This window comes from Fulmarus glacialis, unplaced genomic scaffold (assembly GCF_000690835.1).
Source record: "Fulmarus glacialis isolate BGI_N327 unplaced genomic scaffold, ASM69083v1 scaffold29641, whole genome shotgun sequence".
Taxonomy (NCBI): Eukaryota; Metazoa; Chordata; class Aves; order Procellariiformes; family Procellariidae; genus Fulmarus; species Fulmarus glacialis.
The window spans coordinates 44,703-61,539 of record NW_009192633.1 but is presented as its reverse complement, the minus strand read 5'-3'; the positions used below and the strand labels follow the sequence as shown (position 1 = coordinate 61,539).

The window sequence follows — 16,837 nt, the reverse complement described above, 5'->3', positions numbered from 1 at the left end:
CTCAGAGGGCTCCCGCGGCCTCACAGCGGGTGAGGGAGCCTGTGTGTCGAGCAGGCCCTCCCCAGGCTCGGCTCAAGCGCCCTCAAAGTTGGTAACTCCGCGGGCGTGAAACGCTGGCTAATAACGGCATCGCGGCCCCCGCGCGAGGTAAGGCGCGGGCCTGGCAGGCCCAAGCGTGGTCGTGAGGCGGCACGTCAAGGAGGCCACAGACTCGAAGGCCCTTGGCTCTGCCCTGCGCCTTCCAGCTCTCTGAAATGGTGCCCTAAGGGAAATGTAACGCCTCAGGAAGAAAGTAATTGCATGGGATCTCATTCTGCAGCTGCGGGAGGATCCTAGGGGTGCCTAGTGGGATGGAATTGCCCTTACCTCGGCTGAGACCGCAGGCCTCAGGGTCACAGCGTTTGTGCTGAACCATCGTTGCCTCCGAAGTCCTGCTGTAAAGTGAGGAGTCGGTGGCTAGCACAGAGCAAGCCTGTGTGTAGATACATACATGAACTTCTGTGAGAATAGTGGTGCTGAGTTGGAGTGTGTTTCTCTGATGTACACTCGCAAAGAAATTTCCCTGTGTAGATAACAGTTTTAGTAGCACGATGGCTGGTTACGGGTATAAGCATTGTGTGTACAGAGCTGGTTTGTTGTTGTAGCTGTTCTGCAAATCTTCTCTAGTCTAGATCTGACCATGACGTTCAGCGTGGCAGGGTGTGCCTGGGGTTGTTTAGACCATTCGGTTCTCTAAGTAGGCACTAGAGACTTCACATGTGGCTACCAGGCAAATATTTAACTTTTGTAACCGCTGCGTGTGGAGGAGCTGTGGCCATTGTTAATTTTCTGCATGTGTGACCACAGCAAAAGTTGAAAGAGTGCATGAGTCCCTAAGCTCAAAAGCTTTCATTTACAGAGATCTGATCCAATTTCATATCCCCATTCATGCGTATAAGTATGTGTAGCTATTGTTCTTTTGTTTGGCTTTTTCTTTATATTGGTAAATATAAAGCTTGGCTTTGTGCTGATGCTCGGTCTGCACTAACATTCATTTTATAGTGGCAGGCATGCATTGCTGACAGATTCAAATTATGCCTTAAGTATGCACACAAGTTACATCTACCTAATTAGGGCAGATTAGAAATAAACTGATTTCATGGTGTGAGCAGAAGGTAGTTGCACTTATTTACTAGTTGCTAAGCTGGCTTGCTTAAACTGTTGAAGGACTAAAGCTTTGTCTACAATATCATAATCCTCTGTGGCAAAACAGGAGTGGCTTTACTTAGTGTGAAGATAAAAAGTACCTTCATACGGCCATCACATCAGCTCCATTTTCAATATATTGATTTCACGTACTTAAGATTTTAGAGTAATTTCATCACCATGTATTATCACAGGCCTGTTGGAAAGCATTGTTCTGAAATATTTTCAATTTTGTCTGTTGTTTAAATAATGTCTGTTGAAGTACTTAGGTTTCATTCATCTTAATTGACAAATATCTGATGATAGCATTGCCTCTTAAGTATACTAATAACAAGAAATAAGTAAGCTGTAAGAAACTTTGATGTTTGCTAACTGCTATATCTAGTGATAGTGTTATTTACTAGGAGAGTGCTTAATTCTCAACTTTGATGGTTTTAAAAATGGTTTTTAAAAATCTGCAGTTCATGTTGCATTGTCAGTATCAAACCAAATTCCATAGTGAGTGGCTAGCTTAAGCTATAATTCAGTTCATTGCCATTTTATGTCTTCTTAAGTGGTTGATTTTTGCAATTAAAAAGATTAAATTGCCACTGTATTCTTTTTTCTGTCTGTTCCAGATACTGTTCTTCCAAAGTTCAACATTGACTTTGTTGTAGCTCTGCTGAGGCAAGAAAATGCTAAAGATATCTGTGTCATCCAACTACCTCCAGAAATAAAATACTGTAATTATTTTATAATTGTGAGTGGATCTTCAACACGACATCTCCATGCAATGGCACATTACATGCTGAAAATGGTAAGACAGTTCCCACTGCACCCTCTGGGTTTTGGGGAATGGTTTTATGTTGTGAAAGGAATTTCCCCAGGATTGCACATATTGGGGTGTACCAGGCAAGGTGAAACTAATTATCTTTATGTCATTTAGTCCTGAATACATCTGGCAACTAACTGTACTTTTTTCCCTTATCAGTACTACTCAAAATGTGGAGAATATATTTTAAAACCAGACCTCTCTGTATTTAGAACAGTGATTACACTAGCACAGTTTGGTGGCTAGAACAAGAGTGATGTGAAATGGTAATGACGACCTGTGTCCACTTTTGTCTGCCATCCAGCAAGCTTCATAGCTCTTCCCACTCATTCAAAATAGCTTAATCTGACTGCTCTCAAACCCTAATCCCTAAAATTTCCAGGTTCTCAGGTGTATCTTAAGGGTGGAAAAAAGACGGGATGTTATGAGGCACAGGATCCCCTCATGGGCTTACTAAAGCAAACTGCTCGTTAATAGTCACCTTACTGTGCATGTAGAGGAGGAAAGGAGAAGCAGCAGCAGCCATCCTTGCAGAGAAATCTTGCACTGTTTGGTTTGGCAGAGTGTGAGCTTTCAGTACAAAAATAGAGGTCAGAATAAAAATACAGGTAGAGTTTAGGAATAAGGACCAGACTCGGGGAGGGAGAAACTTTACATCCAGAAAAAAAGCCAGCTGACTGTTACAAAGCACAGTGTATTCTTAACCTGTAGCTTGCCTTCTTTTCACGCACTTTCTTTCCCTTACTGACCCCATTTTTCCTTTGGCTCTTGGTTGTACTTTCTTCCTTCCAGTCCCATTGGTTTCAGCTGTGAGACTTGAAGGGGGGAAGGAGAGAGGGGGAGATGTTACTGCTTTTCAGTGCCTTTCTGAGCGGGTGAGGGGAGTTTCCTGTGTTCTCTGCAGGAACTGATGCATCTTTGCAAACTAAAATTTTGCCTCAAGCTAGAAGTTGTATTAGTGTGATTTGAATATACTAAATTTAAGTGCTTAATATGTACTCTATTACTTGCATAACTTGCTGGTCTTAAATCAACAGCTCTCCATCTCCCCCAGGCCAGGAGAGATCAGTGAATACCACCCACCCTGCAAAAACAGGCCTCTGCTACAGCTGGCTGCTCCCTCTGGTGGCTGTAAGAGCAGCTCTTCTGCAAGGGCAAAGCCTCTGGGGAGACGTGGCGTCCTCCTGGGCACCCTGAGAAACCGGGAAGCCTGGCCAAGTACTCAGGAGTGGCTGAGCTTGCCTGCCATTGAAAGTTTTTTAGGCAAAAAGTGAGCTGAAGCTTAAGCTGAAGCTTAAGATGTAAAGCAGAGCAGGTGCTCTGGAGTGCTGCTAGGCAGCTGGCTAGCTTTACCATTACAGTATCTAAAATGTTACGGTAATGCATGATTTACTCACACTGAAATGCAGAGGTGCTCATGTGTAGCATGAGGTCTTCCCGCTTTTCTTCCAGGAGTTTGTAAATGGCAGTCTCAACTACTGCTTACCCCTTCCCATCTGGTTTCATGTTAGAGGAAGAAACTAACACTTGGCTTTATTATAATCTGTTCATTATTACACAGCCTTTAAAGACAAGGCTGAAGGAAACTTGTAGTGGAGATCAGCCTTTCCAACCTCTGTTACACAGCTGATGGCAGTGCACGCAGGCTCTTTAGTTATTTTAAGCAGACTTTCAGCGAGTCTTTGACAGTTACCGGCTTTTGAGGATACCTCACAAGCTATCTTAAAGAAAGGTAGAATTAGTTCTGAATTACATTTTGAAAGTTCTCCATTCTGGTTTGCAAACTGGGGCCATTGTCCAGCAGGTAGCATTGCGTGGGAACGACGAGGAGCAGTTGCATTTTGTGATAATTGCTTTCCCAGTGAAGTAGGACTCATTTGCTAGCCAGCCATGCTGTCACAACCTGTTATTTTGTATTTTGTCTTTCATGGCAGAACCATGCAGTTTCACTGTTTCCTTGTGGCCTTGTGCTGAAGCTGTGATTTTTTTTTTTTTTTTTTTTTAATTGCAGGTTGAAAAAGGTTTCCATATTTTTTTTGATTGGCTGCTTCAGCTAGAAATAAGGTAGAAATTTGAATAAAGGAGCTCTGTGAAGACGCAGCTGACTTCACCCCATTTTTTTTCTATTGTTGCTTTTTGAAAAGAAATGAGTAGGTTATGGCCGGATCCGAAAGAGACAGTACTTAAGCCTCTAGTTGTCAAATTTCTTCAGCTTTGGTGGGTGCTTAGGTGCTTTATGTATCAGGTGGGGAGAGCTGGGCGTCTCAAGCTGGCATCTGCAAAAGCTACCGTGTTGCATAGGGAACCAACTACCTTGCCCTAGCTGAGCTTTTGCAGTCCAGCTTCGAGCTACCCTCTCCCCTCTCTCACAGTGCTTTCATAGCTTGGAAACCTGTGTGCCGGTCGTGTTTTCCCCCCATCTTGCAATGAGTGTTGAGAGCGTGCTCTCAAGAGGCAGGAGGCTTGTTTAAATGCCTTCCTCATGGCATTGGTTGAAATCTGTTTTCTCCCCACCCCCCCATCTGAGAAGAGGATAAGCTTGGCATCTCCATTTCTGCATCCTTAACTAGCCAATGTAAAACAACAATGAAAGGTAACTGAAAGGAAAGAAAACTTAGTGGTAATGGCAGTTACAGGGAACCTAGAACTGAAAGACTAATGCTAAGCAATTGTATTCAATATTAATCTTGATAAAAAATGGACACCTATAAAATTCATGGATAACTGTATGGGAATTCTGAGTGTCCAGATTTGATACTAAATCCCATTGTACTTATTTTCCACTGCTGCAAGTGTATATTATTCTTTTTTTGCAGACCCCAGGACCAATATTGAATAATCTAAGCCATTTCAGATTTAAAACAACTCAGCAAAGTCCAGCTTATCTGTTAGGTTTGAGTGCTTTTAAATAAATGAAAAGTATGTCATTTTCTGCCGTTGCTTCTCTCTCAGTACAAGCATCACAAAGAAGAAAGTGATCCTCATACTCAGATTGAAGGCAAAGAGACGGATGACTGGCTGTGCATTGATTTTGGTAAATATTTGTGAATCTGACAAATACGAGGTTCTGCCTGAGCTCTCTGTTGAAGGAAGCATCTCACCATGAACCTCGTTGCTGTGGAGAGTTCACAATACTCTGCTGTTTTGGAATTGAGTTGTTGTTGCTTGAACTCATTGAGGTACTAAATAAATTTTCACTAAAGATCATTGGCACTGAGAAGGCAGTAACTACTCTTCAGTGGCTAAAACAGGTCTCAATAAATTGAAGATAACAGTAGTGGAAAGATAAAAGCTATTTCAGTCAATTTTCTCAGGTTTTTAGAATCCCTGTCTGAGGGGGTGGAGGCTCTTTGTATGGTGCCCTGGTAGTGAACTTTTGAACAGACTTTTCCACTGTCCAGATCATACCATGACACGGGGTAAAACCTCAGTCCTAAGAAATTGAGTTTGAATATTTATTCTACAAGTGTGAAACTCTCTACACAAATATAAAAGACTTTGCATTCAGAAAGCATTTCTCCTTCACTGCTAGCTCTAGATTCTCACCCTCTAACTTCGTGTTTTGGCTTAAAAGAGAGCATGGGTGGGTGAGGAGCACTGCAGCCACTGATGTTAAGCCTTGGTTACTTTACTGTCAATGATTTTGATAGTTAATTATAACTGAAAACCAATTGAAATTTAAGGGCATAACTAGAAAAAAGTTCATTAGAAGTACACTGGAATTAACGTTCTCTACTATTGTTTGCGCAGAATTAATGAAAACCTGTAAGAAAAACCTTTTTACGTCAAAGTTTGGACCTGTTTCATTATAAAAACCACCCGAGAAGTGTGAGCAACACACCTAAGGAAAATTACTTGGCTATAGCTGAATGTTGTTGGTAATACAGGAAAGCTGAAAGTCCATCTCTAACCTTAGGGAGGGGACTCTTTCAAGTAAAATTTCTTTCAGCTTACTTCCTTCTGTCCCCTACAAGTCATAAGTTCTTTGGTCTGGAATCTTGTGATGGTGTTTTAATTTAAAGCAGAGTATTGTCACTCTCATTCTCCTGGCTGTAGTCTTGGAGTCTTTTGAAGGACTGACCAATTCCTAACTCTGTTTAAGAACTGGAATCAGCAACTTAAGAAAAGACTGCCATCAGCTGACCTGTTACATCTAGCCAGAATGGGGGTTGAAGACTTCATGCAGCTGGAAGTGTAGTAGTGCTTTATAGTTCACATTAATTTATTGTGAATTTCTCTTCTGTGCAGGTAGCATAGTGATGCATTTCATGCTGCCAGAGACACGAGAGGCTTACGAATTAGAGAAGCTGTGGACGCTCGGTTCCTATGATGATCAGTTGGCACAGATGACTCCACAGTCACTGCCAGAAGACTTTATATTTGGACTGACTCCTAACAGCAGTGATCATCTTGAAACAAGAACTTAATGAAGCTGCTGAGTGGAAAGAGAAATGAGCGTGCCTTCACAGATCTGAGAGAGACATACGGTCTTGATTACTGACTTAACGGTCACTGCATTTGATAAGTACAAAACAGTGTATTTATTGGATGTGCCTAGGTAAAGTTCTAAACAAGCTACAAAAATGTTCATAGAATCATTTGAATCATTTAGGTTGGAAAAGACCCTTAAGATCGAGTCTAAACATAAAATGTCAAAGAAGGAATCCTATCATAAGGGAGCTTCCTGGGCGAGTCACTGTCTCAATGGAGTTTGCAGTGAGAAGAGTGGGGCAAAGACGGCTGCTTAAGCTACTTACCCTAAAACTCATGCTCAGCCTCTACAGTAATTGTTTTCCTAGTATCTTTGAAAGTCCTGCCTGTAGTGGCAGTGCAAAAAAGACTTGAGTGCTGCGAGGAAAAACTACGTGAAATGGTACAGTTTAAATGAGGCTTCTTGTATTAAGCCATTTGCTTCTGGTCACGATGAAGCAAGTCATGCTCTGAATTGAAGGAGAGACCAGGATGGTGTTACTGAGCGCATAAAAGCTAAGAGCAGCAATGGCAAATAGATGTGTCTTCAGTTAACAGAATAGCAAGGCAGTTTTTCAGCCACGGCCAATCTGTTTTTAATAAAAAAAAACCCCGAAGAGCTTAAATTCCTTGTCTTCATGTTAAAACATGCAGCTTGTTTTACGTGTGCAGTTGGCCCCTCTCCTAGTTGTCCTCTCACCTAGTTTCTGGAAAAGGGCACTGAGGCAACATGCTATGGCAGTGCAAACCTTCAGCTCCTTCGAAGTGGGTGAAAGTAGTTCTAAAGGAAACCCTTAGTCACTGAGCATTACTTGCTACTAATGGACTGTTCACCACCTTCAGAAGTCATTGTGCAGTGTGTTCTTAGTCTGAGTGCTGCATGGTCTAATAACCAGTTAGAAGAGCTTCAAGATGGTAACAAAATTTGTCTATGTAAAACAAGATGCTTTTCTCCACTACAGGAGCTTGCTCTGCCATGCATCAGGAAGCAGGAACCCTGAGGGCAATGACCTTTTTCCCCCATAGCCCCACAAACTACTTGAAGCTTTCTCTGCATCTCTTCCCTGCACAGCAGCTGCTGTTTGTAATGCTCAAAGAACATCACCTTGGTTTTTGCTCACATGGTTGTGTTGTTTAGGGGGAAGGGTGTGTGTGTGTGTGTGGTTTGTTTTTAAAAACAAAAAACCTCCCTCATTTCAGACTGGTCATGTTTTCTTGCTGTGTCTAGCCTCTGTTCTTTCAGGAATAACTGCCCCTGAGTTCACCTGCTCCTTGATATGAAGCAGCAGATAGTTCTATAAATTAAGCAAGGAGCATTTATTAAATGTAGTTAAACTATGCAGATAAAACATCTTTGCCCACAAAATAAAGGTATTGGTGCTAAGTCTGACTGCAAAGAAAGATTTTCAAAATACTTCATGATACTTGGCAATCAGTAATCCACATGGGGGAAAGATAACCTTGGCTGTCTTACAGAGTGATGGGTTCTAAAACAGGCATTTCCTCCTAGGAGGGATACGTAGGAGTAACTTTGGATCATTCCCTGAAACCATTTGCCTTTTACTGCTGCTGAAGGTAAGTGATATTAGTTGAATAGAGTAAGGTTCAGCAAACATTACTGCATTATGTGAACCGCATACAGTATCCTGCCTCAGAGAGCACAGTAACAAAGGGAGCACCTGGAAAAGAACGGTAGGAGATAGGGAACAGCTTTCGTGTGAACAGACTCTTACTCTTAGAGCTGGAAAGGGGTAATAGTCTGTAAGACAAGACCCCCCCCGCCCCCCCAATGAAAAAAAAAAAAAAAATGTCAAACGAACTGAGGAGACAAAACCCAGTAAAATAAACAAAAAAGTATAACTGCATTTACTGCGAAAGCACATTGTTAAAAAGTTATATAGAACATCCACTGGTTGCTATTAAATAATCAGAACTGATAGCTGAGGAAAAGAACTTCCTCATCCCCCATTTAACAGAAGCAGTCATAATCTGTGCCGAGCTACTGCGATGTCCTCGCCAGGTTACCTGCCTGACTTAGTGAGCCTTTGGGCTGACCCTCTTAAAAGCTGGGACCTAGGAATTAACAAAGACAGTCTGAATGATCAGTACTGTGCAACATTAAACCCCTTTTGGAAGGAAAACATTTGGGAATGTTTCAGTTCTACCAATCAGGTGATTTCTGTGTAAAATACAAATACTGAGCAGCTTGTCCAATGGGTCTATAAATTCATCCTGTCTAGAGGTACATCCAGGTTTGGCTCTGTGCAGGATCCCTTGATGATGGGATGAACAGGAGAAACACTTACCAAGGTGAAACTTTTATCATCATTTCACCAATTTCCTGCACTGCATTTGAGTGACTTCATTATCAAGCAGTGTTTGCATTCATCAGTCGAGCTAACATCTCTGTTACAGCCCAGCTTGAGTGCTTACTCCACAATTTTTCATGTTCGTTTAAAGATCCTATGCCCTAGCACCATGTCGAGACCATGCTGTCCTGCGCAGCATACATGCTTCACTTAATGGAAACTAATACAAAGAGCGCATGCCTTTGAAATTGCAGCTTAGGAATAAAAGCTTTGGAAAGTTAGAAGCAAATAAAAGCATCATGATTAAGCAAATGCTTAAACAGTCAGAGGTTTAGCTGTCACAAATGCACCAGCAATACAGAGGAAGGCGTAACTTCTTATGTTGCTCAAATGGCAGGGATGCCAGTTTTGAGAAGATAGCTGATTATTGGCATGAAAAATGAGCTTAGAGTTCCCTGTGAAATGCAATACCCTATGCAGTGTCTTCTACAGACATAATTTTTTCTCTTTCTGCTGGTTGGTCCCAGTAAATGAACTGTGAAGACAAGTGGGAGAGTGCAAGAGTTTGGAAAACAAGTTTGGTTTTCCACTCCTCTTCAAAAGATACAGAATTATATTATTCATGATGCTCCTTCATTCCCCAGCCCTTCTTTCTCACTCTAAAGCATTCAGTTAAACATCTAGTCTCATTTCTATTCCAAATAATGTTAACAAGGATCTAAATAGAGAGGCAATACCACCTCACTGGCAATTGGTGTGTGTTTGGGTGGTGGTGGTAGGAGCAAGATACAGGTTCCCATCACATTTGCTTGCTAGTGTGACTGGTTCTGCCTATCCAAGCTTCTAGGGCCACGTTCATTACACAGCTTCATCACACTGCCAGCACCAAAGTAAAGACTAGGTAAAAAGCAGCCCCCCAAAAAAGTTTAACTACAATTCAGATCTTGCTTCAAACCTGTTAAAGATTTCTTCATGTCTGGCCTGGGTCAGGACTGTTGAATACACATCCCTTCCACAGCAAACCGGCCTAAATGATCTGCATAAGACTGAAACTATGAACTATAGGTTGCACTACGGACTGTATAGAATTGTTATATGAGAGGGAGATGAATTTCAAGCTGCAGAATTCACTGCTTGTCGTGCAAATGTCATAACCTGGCTGCTGGATGGCCTAGCAGCTATGGAATACCTGTGGGGGACTGTTCATCCTTATCCAGTTATTATTATGGACAGAAAACCAACTTGATCAAAGCACCGCAAATACTTAGAACAGTCTGTCTCTATGCCTCATTAGTTTAAAAAAACACCACACAACTTTATCTGATGATAGGAGTTAAACTCTTTATTCCATTCAGAGGCATCTGGCAAGTGGAGCTGCATTGGGGGGCACATTACAGATGAAAAATGATCCATACTTTGTGGATATTGAAATCATTTACAGTATTTACTTTCTAGCTATTCCCAAATACTCCAAATTACCAAGTCTCAATTGAAAAGAAAAACATGATTTACCATACTAAGTCTAGAAATTTAAGAGATGACAGTATTTAAATCAGCAGATGTAAATGCAGCGCCTATTTGTAAAGTAATTTTTATGGAAAATAATGAAGTCAAATCCTTCTCAAATGTTAAGAAAGGAACATCAGACTGACTTAAGCCTCAACAAAAATTAAAATGCTATGACTTTTCATACTTCAGTAATTTTAAATTCATTGTAAGAAAAAAAAGTTATCCTAAAGGCTAGATGAAGGTCACTGTCAAAAAAGGAAAAGAAACTCATTTTTCTTTGCTAAAACTACAACATAAGTTTGTGGTTTTTAAACCAATTAGTAAAGAAGAGATGCAGGAAAAACACTTCAGACCATTTTCAAAATTATCTAATCTGTACAACAATGATCTTTGGGAAAATTATCTAGTCTATGTAGTAATGCCTCTATTTCAACATGAACCTAAGAGGTAGATAACAAAATGATGAAACAAATGTTTTTGCTCGTTGTGCCCCTCAAATCAGTGCAGCATGGTGATTCTGATCATCTCATGCACAAAAAACATCACAAAAAAAGGTTCAGAGGTAATAGCATGGCTCTGTCGACCACACACATACAGGCGCGCACGCGCACACACACACACACAGCAGTCTTTATGCACCATGTGTTGCCACATTTTTTTTTTTTTTCTTAAACTGAGGTAGACTGAAGTTTATTGTAGAAACTTGAATGTGTCACTATTACCACAATCATCATTCAAATTACATTCGGAAATTAAAAAATTTGGTAACTTTCCTGTTATCCCTGCCTTTTGACATTTTTTTTCATCTCTAATGGTTGGTTGCAGAACGTGCATAAATCCTGCTGCATCTATTATAAGCCAGGCTAGAGAGGTTGTTGTTTTGTTTGTTTGTTTGTTTCTTGTAATAGTTTTTAAAACCTTCAAAGTGGCTTAGTGTGGCCCATAACAGCGGCTGGATATGTAAACTTAGCCTTTCATTATCTTTCAATGTGATCAAACACTGTTTGACCTTCCCCCATCGTGGTAACTGAAAGCAGTATGATGTGATCTGCAGACAGCAGAGACCCTCGTGGCCTCAAATACGCTCTAGCAGATCAAGTGTTCTATCAAACTGAAGATGAAGCTTGCTCTTTGAACAAAATGGCAAAGTCCAAATGGGCTGCAAATGGTTAAATGTAGCATTATTAGGTAGTGATGGTCAAAGGCACAAAGGGTTCATGCATTCAATCAAGTAGCACAAAAAAAATTCAGCCTCTTGCAGCCTTCTAAATTTTTCCCCCAACCCCAGCCTCTTGCCATCACTTCCTTGTCCTGTTCCCAAAAAAGTACCGTCACAAACTTTTTCATCCCATCTTAAAAGAAAACTAAACGGCATTGCTGCTATCAGAATGTTGGCATCATTCACTATCTTTTGAACATTCACTGAATTTTTTTTTTTAAACAAATGATGGTGTTGAAGCCCTCAGAAAATCTGAGGCTATGTTTTTTTTACCCACCTTACTCCCATCAGCCAGCAGCTAGAAGTGCTCTACTATATTTTTTCCCCGATAAGTCTGTAGTACTCCTGGCTGGTGGCTGATCAAATTTTAATTTTTTTTAAAAAAATAAAATGCTCAAGAACTATTAGCTTTATAAAGTATACAAAATACCAAAAAAAAAAAAAGCAAAAAAGGAACAATTTCTCATTGAGGTACTAAATGCCTGAGGTAGTTTAGTAAAATGCATATTTATCTTTTTATGCCCTGGCCAACACCATTCAACACTTCCCTTAGGTTATTCATGGCAGTGTTATGTAAAAATGCAACCAAATTCTTTTTAAAAAATGCCACTTGTTTCAACATTGGGACTAACACTTAAACTCTTGTCAATACCCTTGCTCTAACCCTAGCCCACCCGCAATCCCACCCTCCAAATGTGTTTCTTTTACAACTGGACCTATAAGAGCAATGCCTTTTCTTTTTTTTGTTGTTTTTTTTTCTTTTTTCTTTTCTTTTTTTTTTTTTTAAACCAGTGAACTCAGAAGAGAAAGCTTCATTAAACCAAGTTCTAAAATTGTTGGGGAATAATAAGAACAATAAAAAAGACTAACGAGTTTATGTTAAATTGTGAGAATAGAACAAAAGGGAAGTGAAGGGGTCCTTATTTTAAAGCTGGGTTTCAAAAGTTTGAGAGAGCCTAAAGAATACATTCTCAGAGACAGCGTTCAACGGTTGCCTGGTCCTCGAACAGGTGATTGGCTTGGTGGATCTTCTGCATATAACTTCAACGGGTGCTCACCACCCGTCTCTCTGTCGCACAGTCTGTCTTTGGTCTGGCATCTGTCTCTGATGGGCCATTTCCTAAACCTTTATTTTCGTCTTGGCTGAGGCTGTCCGCTTTGCAATGTTTTTTGCTGTTGCTGCTGCCTTCTTACCTGAGCCAGTATTTCCTGAATTTTTCTCTGAGCAAGCTGAAGGACATAAAGAAGAAACAAACCATCATGATGCCATGCTGCAATGACTGGTGTTTACAACTGACTATAGATGCTACTGGGATTAAGAAAATCTGGAATAACTAAGTTCCTAGTACTGACAAGATTACTCATTAGTTAAATACACTTGGGTTAGTCATGATGTACAACTTAGTTTATAATTTTTCTTCTTTTTCCACCTACCACAACTACCTGCATGGTCAGTTTTCACATCTGTAATACAGAAAGCATGAGCATAGGAAGATGACTACCAACATTAAGATTACTGAAGCTACAGGCTACTTCATTTTACTCCTCTGGAGATACTAATGTTTTGTAAGAACCACTGTTTTAATAGAGAGTGGACAATTTTATTATACACCAGGGAATCCAGAAGGTCAGACTTACAGGACTTACCAGCTCTCCCATCTCCTTTCTGAACTACAAGTCACCTGTAGCAAAGTATCAAAAGGAATTGGTCTGAACTAAGAGTTAAGTGAGGGAAGGAGCCTTGTGGTCCTTTTCTTTATGATATTAAACCAACAGATTGGGCGATGTGGACAAATTGCATAAATATATATATGCATATATATATTGCGCATATATATATATGTGCAGCTCTTGCCAGGTACTATGAGATAGCTTGTATCTCCCTTCCATCTGAATTTCAGTCGATCACAACTTGGGTTTTCTTTTGCTTTGAAAGTTTTAGCAGTGCCAGAGCCTACATGTATTGGTAGAAGAATTCAAGAAGATTGTTTTACATATGTAAAAGTGCAATTTTGTTATAAATCTTTCTCACAGGCATGAGGAAAGTTTATCACAGCAAGACAATTAAAGGAGCCTCGCAAGCAGTGCTTTCTGTATCCTGAGTAAAAGTCTTCCATCCCTTGGCTCTGCACGTGGATATAAAAGAAAGACCATGGAAGCATCAAGGTAATAAAGAAATTAATTCCTGTCCTCCTACCTGGCATGCATAGAAATGACCAGTTATTTTCACAACCACCTGATCATTTTCATCAGGTGTCTGGTCACGAGGGACTACAACTTCTGCACTTGTCAAGTTTTGAAGCTCATTTACCTATAAAATAGAGAGTATAAGTCAGAAAATCTTAAACAAAATATGCCACAACCACCAAGCCTCAAAGATACTGCTGATCACAGAAATATCATCCTCTAAGTTATGTTTAAAAAAAGAAACCCACTAACAGAAAGCGTCTTTGTGCAGCAGTGTGCACTTTGCGAGATGAGCCTCTTGTGTCTCTAACATAAATTAACACAAAGTTCTCTAGGTTTGTAGAAGTGTTTCAAAGACTAAATACAATACACAGGTGTTAAATACATGACTTAAAAAAGCAAATAGATGCCACAGTATTTACAGTTGAGTTTACAAGTTTAAGGTCAGAAAACTCATACAATGTATAATATAGGGAAGAAAAAAAAGTCAAAGTATTTACACGTTATTCCTTGAAAAACCTCCACAAGATGGAGAACTCCAAACAGAACAATGAGAAGTGTCCAAATTATTTTCAGTAGCCTATCAGCTTTGATAATGTTAAGTAGAGGTAAGGTTAGAGTCTTCGTCCCTTTTACACTCATGTTATTTTAGAAATGCATAGCATTATTTAATCAAAAATGTTTCAGATGAACAACTTCTCAGAGATGTTTGTCCTTAAACCTCTTACCACTGCAAGTAATGAAAGAGGCCACTTTGCCTCCTGACACTTAACTTCAAGACCCCGTTGCACTCAAGGATGGAGACCCAAGACCGAACCATTTCTTTGCAAATACGAGCTAGCTCCTGACTTACAACCATATGAAAATACAAGAGTACCAGCACCTTTTCAGGATTGAAAAATCTCAGTGATGTTACTTTATGCAACAAGCTGAGTCTCAGAAAGGCCATCAATCAAGCATCAAACAAGTTAAAATAAAAAAAATTTTTTTTTTTTTTTTTTTTTTTTTTTTAATATTGAGGTCTGAACATGTCTTAATTTCCTACCACTTATTTAGAAATTTTGCTTTCCACTCAGTTTTGGCCAGAAATGCCACCTTTGGACACATTGGATTTGATTCTAATTAAATGAGATTAGTGAAATCTTTTTGCAAAATCTGGCGTAAGCTAAGGTTCGCAGAAGCAGGTCTTGAGAGGGAACATATTCATTCTAAATGGAAGAACTAAATTTCTATTAATAAAAGCCCTGCAGATCTGACTTGGACTATCAATTTTTGTTAGACTACTCTTCATTTCATCTAAAAAAAAAAAAAAAAAAAATCATTCTATGAGATCGGCTTCTCTTGACTCCACACTAGAAGAAAGAAAAGCTTAACAAGTACAGCTAAGAAAATAGCACCTGTTTTAACATAACTTCAAAGAATTAGCTATTAGTTAGCTAAATGTTTAAGCCTTACACACATATACACACTGAAATAAGAAACATAGCTGAACAACACTAAAAGTTTTATTTCAGCTACTTACTGTTTTGCCTCCTTTACCAATAACTCTACCAGCAGCATAGGATGGCACTTTTATATGAGCCTCAAGTTTCACTTCTTCTTTAGGTCCAAAGAAATTTTCTTCTTTAAGTTTTCCATAGATTCTCCCTTGAGCCTGCAAAAATGCTTTCAGTTAGAGAATGTGCTTATTGAAATCTAGTTAACTTCAAGAAATTCCACAGAAAGGAGAATTCTCAGTACACAACAACCCTGACAAAGCGTTTTCCCTAATAAATAAAATAACTATTTTTCTAAAAGAAGTCTTTGTACCAAAGTAGGAAGCACCGCTGCCCAACTTTAAAGATTGCATAACAAACCAGGGAATCACAGAGCAATTTAACAGAGATCATTATTATTCTGCTTTTCAGAAGAAATATTGCTTTTAAAAGAAACTACTGCATCTCTGTAGAGGCAAAGAGTGGTCTGGCTGAAGCATTTTTTTGTTACACCCAGAAGCACAGAATGCAATTTATTAGCTCAGAAACCCATTCTTTTAAGGATGCTAAACTAAAGGGAAAAAAAAAAAAAAAAAGAAAAAAAAAAAGAGAGCCACAACCCCCTCCCCCCACAACAAGTCATGGCATAAAGACTCCAATTAGAGCAAACAGCTTACTTTTACAATCCATTACAACATATTGTTTAAAAATAAATAAATCTGAGCTTGCTCAATTTTCTAAAGTGAAAAATCAAACTGCCTAGATCTAAATAGCACCATGGGAACAGTATTACTCTGACCAGCCCACAGTTCCCTTTTCCGGGGAACACACAAGTGCCAGGTAGCAAGAAGAATGTCTACTGAGACTAAGCTCATGAATCTTGCTGATTTTTAAACACATTTATTTCTTTATTCCCTGCAGTTCATCAGTGAATTCTTGAGAAACAGTAACCAAATCTTCTACTCTGCATCTCCTAGAGGCATCAAAGGAACATTTCTATTGAGATACTGAAGAGAGATGCTCTGAAAAGACCATAAACCTAGGACCACAAAGCCTTTCCAGCAGTTCAGATTCTTTATCACCTTCTTTAAATCACGCTCACCAGCCCTGTCACTACGTACATGCTAAATCCAACCATCTTACAGGTCACCACTACAATGGAATATGAAGAGTTCAAAAAGATTGCATGATGTGATAAATATTTTCAGTCGTGGCAGCTTATTTTATCTTATTTCTAGCTTCCTAAAAGCCTACTCAAGTTCACGCTACTCTAGAATGGGTAAGATGAAAGACATTTTGTGACCTTGGAGCTGAAAGTACTCAGTATTTGGGTAAGTCAGACGCCACCTGAAAAGCATGGAAAAATCTGTAGCGCATGGCTTTACCTAGATGGGATACTGCAGGTCGTGGGACCCTATCACAGAGGACAAAAGCTATCATATCTTTCCAGTCAGACGAAAGAATACACAAAAAAGCCATACAAGAACTCAGTACAACTACCGCATTCTGACACCATCATCAGAGATTCCTGCTCCAGGAAAACACTTCAAAAGGGTTTGCCAAGAGCAGATAAAATACTACTCCCAGCCACCATCTTGAGCTGGAGATTTTGAAACTATTTCCAAATTTGTTAGAGACAAACAGTAGCCAGCATAGCCCTTTTCATTTCAAT

The 16,837-nt window shown here is 39.7% G+C and overlaps 2 protein-coding genes across 2 annotated transcripts in view; one reads left to right on the top strand and one right to left on the bottom strand.

Annotated features, from left to right (window-relative positions):
- The first annotated feature begins 590 nt into the window (after positions 1 to 590).
- MALSU1 (mitochondrial assembly of ribosomal large subunit 1) lies at positions 591 to 6,423 on the top strand. Its single transcript, XM_009587158.1, has 4 exons — positions 591 to 630; positions 1,803 to 1,981; positions 4,949 to 5,030; positions 6,245 to 6,423. The coding sequence occupies exons 1-4, from the start codon at positions 591 to 593 to the stop codon at positions 6,421 to 6,423; spliced, it is 480 nt and encodes a 159-aa protein (XP_009585453.1).
- Positions 6,424 to 10,096: 3,673 nt separating this feature from the next.
- The window catches only part of IGF2BP3 (insulin-like growth factor 2 mRNA binding protein 3), a gene marked incomplete at its 5' end in the record, with an annotated part of 45,244 nt that continues 38,503 nt past the window's right edge, over positions 10,097 to 16,837 (bottom strand). The window contains 3 exons of the mRNA XM_009587156.1: positions 10,097 to 12,733; positions 13,701 to 13,814; positions 15,213 to 15,344. Of these exons, the coding sequence (XP_009585451.1) occupies positions 12,632 to 12,733; positions 13,701 to 13,814; positions 15,213 to 15,344 (348 nt within the window). The remainder of the gene's footprint in view (positions 12,734 to 13,700; positions 13,815 to 15,212; positions 15,345 to 16,837) is intronic.

Coding starts and splice junctions, on each gene's coding strand:
- MALSU1 (XM_009587158.1), top strand. CDS start 591: ATGGCTGGTTACGGGTATAAGCATTGTGTGTACAGAGCTG. Junction 631..1,802: donor GCATTGTGTGTACAGAGCTG/GTTTGTTGTTGT, acceptor TGTCTGTTCCAG/ATACTGTTCTTCCAAAGTTC. Junction 5,031..6,244: donor CTGGCTGTGCATTGATTTTG/GTAAATATTTGT, acceptor TCTTCTGTGCAG/GTAGCATAGTGATGCATTTC.